Source organism: Citrus clementina, unplaced genomic scaffold, assembly GCF_000493195.1.
Source record: "Citrus clementina cultivar Clemenules unplaced genomic scaffold, Citrus_clementina_v1.0 scaffold_2, whole genome shotgun sequence".
In the NCBI taxonomy this organism is placed as follows: domain Eukaryota; kingdom Viridiplantae; phylum Streptophyta; class Magnoliopsida; order Sapindales; family Rutaceae; genus Citrus; species Citrus x clementina.
In genome coordinates, this window is record NW_006262688.1 from 31,740,084 (window position 1) to 31,747,313 (window position 7,230).

At 38.9% G+C, this 7,230-nt stretch overlaps 1 protein-coding gene across 2 annotated transcripts; it reads right to left on the bottom strand.

The window, feature by feature from the left end:
- Nucleotides 1-279: 279 nt before the first annotated feature.
- Nucleotides 280-6,835, bottom strand: LOC18052304 (auxin response factor 6). 2 transcript variants are annotated; one of them, XM_024190332.1, is made up of 14 exons: nucleotides 5,857-6,835; nucleotides 5,551-5,663; nucleotides 4,907-5,005; nucleotides 4,771-4,827; nucleotides 4,529-4,684; nucleotides 4,346-4,430; nucleotides 3,921-4,011; nucleotides 3,422-3,586; nucleotides 3,217-3,339; nucleotides 2,939-3,014; nucleotides 2,714-2,861; nucleotides 1,420-2,564; nucleotides 1,089-1,279; nucleotides 280-673 (listed from the first exon to the last, which is right to left on the bottom strand). In XM_024190332.1, exons 1-14 carry the CDS (start codon nucleotides 5,897-5,899, stop codon nucleotides 475-477), a joined length of 2,691 nt encoding a protein of 896 aa, XP_024046100.1. In that variant the 5' UTR covers nucleotides 5,900-6,835; the 3' UTR covers nucleotides 280-474. The 2 variants fall into 2 exon arrangements, with proteins under 2 accessions (XP_024046100.1, XP_006448968.1); XM_006448905.2 differs by having other exon boundaries at nucleotides 1,420-2,573.
- Between the last annotated feature and the right edge of the window lie 395 nt (nucleotides 6,836-7,230).

A 7,230-nucleotide genomic window follows, 5' to 3' on the forward strand; every position in this document is an offset into this window, starting at 1 on the left:
ATGCGAATGCAAAGGTGGGGTTAGGCTCATTTTCCCCAAAGCCTAACAGAACAAAGTCTAGGACATATTGGCACGGAATATAAGTTAAGAAAAGAGTTGTTTTTCACATGCTATCATGAAAACAAATCACATGGCATTGGCATCTTTTAGAAATGTTCCCATCACTTTACTAACTTCCAGACTTGAATGTCTTTGTCCAAATTAGAACTACAGAAGTGTGAAACCTTTCCGCGCTAGTTATAAATCAATTGCTACAATAATAAAGGCGAACAGCTATCATCATGGACAACTCTCCTAATCAATATTGATTGCGTATTTCATACCACAGAATACAAAATGTATCTTATAATTACAGTTTAGCTTATATATATAAACTTTAAGCTAAAATTAGGTAGCCTCTCGCTACCCCTACGTGGATTGAAACAGACACTAATATTACAGAAGAGAGAATGGTATCTTAACTGGTTAAATTGATCAGAAATCCAGTGACCCCACGGATGTTATACCAGCACTCAAATTTCTGGAGTCCTGCCGGGTTGCATAATCATCACAGCTGCTGTTGGAGAGCCTCTGAATTGGAACTGAGTTCAGAAGCTCATTGCCACGCTTGCCCATTTGCTGCACTTCTGGTGGTGAGAGTATTTTGATACACCACACACTGTTTACAAACTCCCTGGTACAAGAAGAATGAAGTGCATCAATGGCAAGCCAACAAGAAACAGAAGTTAACAGATGCAAACTCCAAATAATGAAGAAAACAGAATGTGAAATCATGAAACCCCATAACTATCAAAGCATAACTTAGTCAAAATATGAAGAAGCTTCCACATTCTTACTTCCCTATATTAGTCAAAATAGGAAGAAGCTTCCACATTCTCACTTCACTATATTAGTCAATCAGGTTTTACGATTTTGCTTTCCTTATTTACAAAATTCCTACCTAAGATGCCAAAAGTTTTATTATCCAATGGTCAAAATTAAAACTTGAGTCTTTACATTGTGAACAAGTAATTCCTACAAATCATAATCCAGATGGGTTAAAAAAAAAACAGAGTAGAATTTGAAGAACAGCAAAGCATAGAACTTACGGCCAGGGGCCATCACCAAGGAGAAGTACATCATTCTCCCGGTCAACGAATACAAGCTGCCAGCCTGATCTCAGGGGGTCCTCCAAATGGCCTTCAAGGCCAAACATGCGAGCTAGTTCACTGCGCAGCTCATGGTAGCTACTGAATTTGGTGATATCCAGTGATCTACCGAAGGAACCCGACTTGTAAACCTATCAATGAAACAAAAATTCAGATCCATAAGAATCCATTGCAAAAGGCCGCCAATAGATCAGATAATATGAGAAGCCGGTTTAACTACAGATTATTTTATTTCTACTTTAAAAAAAAAAAAAAAAAAAAAGACCCTCACCTTAACAAAGGTTCTGTTGGGTGGGTTTACTTGGCCCACATTTTCTGGAGACTGTAGGAAACCTGATTCATCAATGCAACTGGAAGGTGCAATTTCTGGATTAACAGAGAAATCAGCGCCTGCAGTGCTCATATAATTAGAAGAAGCAAAGGGTATAGTTGTGGAGTCACTATTGCTCCCAACTCCCCCAAGGCTTGACATCTCATTCTGCATCAGAAGTGAAGAAGGCTCTATGTTAACCCCAAATAAAAGATGGCTCTGTGGATCAGCACTCACTTCCTGGTCTATCGAACACTCCCTACCAGGAAAAGGGGGCAATGAAATAGAATTCTGAGAGATATTTGCATGAGGTGGCCCCAATTGTTCCACGGAGGGCAGAACACATTGAGGAGCTCCAGAAGAGAAAAGAGGTTCAACTGCTGCTCGCTTAGAAGGCCAGGTAGGAGAATGTATCAGGGGATTGCTTCTCGGCAAGTTAAGCAGGTGGGATGATTCATCCTGGGCATATGAACCCAAGAGACTATGCAGAGGAGAAACAATAGGATTTGTCGCAGGGTTCCCATTTGAATCAGAGAAACTCTGCTGCTGGCAGAGTGAAGAGATAGCTTGCATTGGTGGTGACTGAGATTGAGAAACTGAAGCAAACTGTGACATAGCAGAGACAGCGCTTGGAATCTGCTGATGGTCAACCTGTTGCTGTGGTTGTGGCAATGGCTGCTGCTGTTGATTATTGAAAGAGTGAGAATGCTGCAACTGTGGTTGAAGAAGGTGAGACTGACTGTGGGTCTGGGACTGAGATTGATGCTGATTTTCTTGGACACCTTGAAGAAATGTCTGCTGAGGATGAGACTGTTGCAACATTTGGGACTGCACCAAAGCAGAAGTCCTACTTGGGAGATTTTGAGGTTGCTGGAATTGCATAAGGGATGCAGCATTTGGTTTCGAAGGATCTACAGCTCTCATCTCCCGAAGTGCAGCAGCAGCCATAGCTTGGTACATGTCATTTTGTAAGCCAAGCATTGAAGCATCCATCCTTGGTTGCATCCATGGCGTAACTCCAAGTCCCTGAAAATTTAGAGATTGCATTCCACGATCTCCATCTCCTCGGAGCCACATAAGTTGAGAATTGATTCCCAGATCCTCATCTTTAATACCTTAAGAGCAAAAGGATAGGAAAATTAGCCCTTCATGTCCATAAAAAGCAGGGAGGGACGTTAGGAAATGGGAATTGGAAGCAATGCTAGAAGTTAGTTGATGTAAATTGTACTCTAGAGGTAGCAGTAGACAACCATACCGTGAAAAGCTGGTAGTCCTACCGGCCACGGTCGCTTAAGCCTCAGTGGAAATGGAGACGAATACATTGGGAATGTGGTTAATGGTTCAATCTCCCAAAGAGAAACTCTTGGCTGCCTCTCCCCAGCAGTTGATTCATCCCAGCCAACCTGCATTCATTGAGTTATATTTCATTGAAATTTACTTCAATGATATGAAAAAAAAAAAAAAGAGAAAAATAAAAAACCTTGACTGATCGCCAATGTGAATTCGGCCATTTAACAGGATCTAAGTCACTTATGCCAGTTATCGTGCCCATGTAGCTGGATAAATACACAAAACAGCAGAAATTATCGGTTAGATGATTCTCAAATCCATTAGATGGATGGTCGAATAATAGAGAAACAACTTCTATTCCTAGACATTCCAAGAGTGATTCTTAGAATTTAGAAGTTTCCCTCATAGAGAAATAGCAAACAACACAAAAGAAACAAATAACTCAGATGAAAAAAATCTGAAACCTACCGACGCACGCTTGATTCTTCTGTTTCAAATAGCATCCTAAAGCGCATGCCAACAGAAACACGCGTGTGATAGACTGCTTTAATGTACTTGGCCAAGGGTATCACAAACTCTGAGGGGCTAGCCCTAAATGAAAAATGGTGTGAATTCAAACAAATGTGATAGATAAAAAGTTTCTAAAATTCTGTTAACATGTACAGGGCCAAACCTTGGGTTATAAAATATAGTAAAACGGCTATTTGTTGCAGCTGCATGAGCTGCAGCAGCAAGAAGCCCCAAATGCATGCTATCGCTTGATAAAACCGATGAAGGCATAACAGTTGGTGGTCTATTAGCACGACGGATGCCAAGGAGTAATTGATTCTTGTCATTCCTAATGAAAGAAACATATATTTGTCTGAACATGAGAAAATAACACATAACAGATAGTTATAATTTTTAAGTAGTTCTAACATGCCAATATACTAAAGAGTCAAGATGGAAAAAAATGAGAGTAACCGCACACCATTCTGGCACCGACTAAGCAAAAGCAAGGCAATGGAATTGTTTATAGCAGGAACAGAAATCCGTCCCAATAGAGCATAATCATCCCCAAAGTCAACTCAAGCACACACAGAACAACACTACTATATGTTCAGTCATGATGCAATTAGAAAATTGGGTCAATGATGGAAAGATAAATATTTGAGACTTAAACAGCTGCCTACCAAATGAAAAGCACAGAGTCACCAGCAACAAGTCTTTTAGCACTTACGAACACACTCCATCCAGTTGTAAGGAGGTGCCTTTTGGGCTGGCCTGCATGAAGAGAAGTGGTAATCATCATGACACTCTTGCTATTTGTTTCAATGGAGGGTATAAAACCAGCTTCTTTTATAAAACTAAAATCTTTAGCCAAGTCATGGGAGTTCCAAGCAATAAAGCTCAATGATAAAAGGAATATCCATAACTATCTACCGGCCAACCATGTTCCACTTATTGATAGAGCATACAAGTTCCTCCCTTTCACCAATATTCTAAGACCAAGAACAAGGGTATGAAAGACTGCACATAAAACAAACTAGGCTCTGCTCTTTGGAAGGGGGAAATAAAATGCAGCACCCTTCAAAAAGGTTATCCTTGAACATCTTACCTCGAAATATATGTCTAAATTTCCATTCATTATCATGCAGATCTCTAGCAATCAACTCTTGAGCAGGGGGCTGCTGGGAGAAGTCCTGCAAATCAATCATCATTTTAGAAATAATCCGCAGGTTCTTAACCCTTCGGAGCACTTAGAAATGGCAGATAATATCCAGTCATGAAGAAGACTTACCAATGGAGGAAAAACCTTTTCAGCTGCCCGGCGAGGAACAGAGAATCCTCCATGAGTACTTGTGTCACTGGCCGTCAAAGTCTTACAAAAGTAATTTGTTGGCTGTTTGCTGAGTGTTCCCAACTCTGCGGGAAGGTATGCCTCCTTTTGCTCTTGCTACACAAGGAGGGTATTATTATCAACACGTGAACCAGTCAAAAAAGCTAACAAATGAAAATAAAATCACAGAAAAAATAGCATACCGGGCTCAGCGGCTGCAAGGTCATCTGTGCATATACTTCATCAGTCTCAATATCTGCCTGAAGTTGACAAAATTTTGAGCTTTTAGTGACCAGGAATGTCTAAAATCATCTAATAACATAATTAAAACACCCTTACATGCATAGTCACATTGTGCAGCTGACAAATAAGTTGTGGAGGTAAGCTTGGGTAGTTAGGAATATGGGCATCCACTTCCTTGTTGGTTGATGCAGCTACCTACATAGAAGATTGGTAAAAAGAGATATAAATGAGAAGAAGCAAGGTTGATTACAGGATAGCATATCTGATTCCTATGGATGATTCAAAACCATAAAAGAGAAGCAGCGAAAAACTTAAATGAAATAACTCCCTGGTGACCTTCAGATTAAATAATCTATATGCAACAATCCTGTGCCAGAAACAGGCACTAGGGGCAGAAGAGGGGACAAGATCAAAATACCAGAACCAATTTCAGGAACAAGAGCAGAAGATGTTACCCCAAAAAAAAAAAAAAAAAATTGCACCGGGGCAAAGATATACTAAGAGTAAGTAGAAATGGGTAAAGTAACATCATGACCTCGACAGCATAAAATTAAAAGATATGGTTTTATGTGAATGCTCACATCAGAAATATTCAACCATCATGCTCTCACTCCACGATGAACAATTATTAATCATTTCGAAGTTTAAATTACAAAACAGATGCATGGCAAAACAACTTCGTATTCCTCAAGATTAGAAGCAGAGACTTTGCGATACTTTCTTCATTCAAAAATACCAACCTGCTCACTGTGGCCTTGCGGGAAATAAACAACACGGCTTCCAACAGCAGGAAGAGAAACCAGAGGGCCAGCACAGGCATGCCAAAGTTCAGAGTTCAAAACCCTCTTCTCCCCTGCAAAATTTTTTATTAAAAAGCCTATTAAATTTCATAAAGAAAGATAATAAAGTTTCCAAAGATTCAACTAAGATCAGAGTTTCCACAGAATCAAAAGGATCACATACATGCAATCTAACATGACAAAAAGAAAGCACAGAAAGACACAGATAGAGATAGATTCCAGACCTACAAGCAACAACAAGCGTACCTTCTTGGTGTTGGGGACTAAAGCCGGCTGTAGAGAGCCTCATTTTCTCAGCAAGATTCAACAACTTCAAATCCAACTTTAACCCCACAAGCCAAAGATCCAGAAAAATATAACCTTAAGCAAACTCAATATGCACCAACCAATCTTCCAAAAACACACCCAAAGCACTGTATCACTGCCTGCCCTCTACACAATATAACCATGCCTTCACTTTCCTCTACCCCTTCCACAACCAATACAGATTGACAAAAATTTTCACCAAATTGAAAACTTTAACAGACGATCACAAAAGCCAAATGCTATAAAACATGAAACTTCATTGAAACCCAACAAAACACCATTCACAATGATCCCATCAACCGAAACCGGTTTTGCTATAAAACACAATCGATTTCAACCTCATATGCTCCCTCTTATCTTCCCTACCCAAACCCCTATAACAAGTTTTGTACTTTGAATTAAAATCCTCATCCCACAATCTTCAAAGACTTAATCCCCACATTTCACAGCAGATCTCAGCCTATAAAATGAAAATGAAAAAAAAAAAAAACTCAGACTTTAGCTTAAATATGAGATTTTAGGCAGACCCAGATCTTTAAAACTGATGGCAAACTCAAAAGTATTGCATGTAGTAAGAAAACAGCAGAAGCTATTACATGAGCAGCAGGTACAACAGTTGCCTAAAACTGTGTTAAAGTTGGTATATATATAGATTTTTACAGAGAATATGTGTATAATAGTTATATCTATGTTTGGGGATGGCGATACTAGGACTTTGGTTTCTTTGTTCCAGTAATGGAAATAGTGAGTGGTGGTGGTGGAGCAAAAAAAAAAATAAGCAGGGACTGCTACTAATACTACTAGGACTTCTGCTAGCTAGCTGCTACTTTAGCTTATTTTTCTCTCTCCCCTCCAATCAATCAACACACAACTGCCATTAATTTTTGCTGTCAATTTTTATACCCCTGAAAAACCAAAAAATAAAAAAGAGGAAGTGTCAGAATTTTTATCAGAGTTTTTCTTTTTCTTTTTGGCAATTTTCTTGCGTTGCTGTGACTTCTGATTTTGGTGCATATTTTCAGACAACAAGAAGATAGGTTAAATTAGCCTTAAAAGTGGAGAAATTTACTTTGATGCCATTATGGTGGGATTTTTTTTTAAAATAAAAATAAAATGAAATGAAAATGCTGGGTGAATGTGTGATCAAATTTTTAACATGCATGTCAATCCGCCTTCGGTGGAGTGGTAGAACTTATCATTTTGGAAGTGAGTGGGAGTATTGATTCGAGTTCTTATACTGTAATATAAGATATAATTTTCTTTCTTTAATTATAGAATAATTAAGTATATAAGTAGAAGTAGAAGTAATTTTTT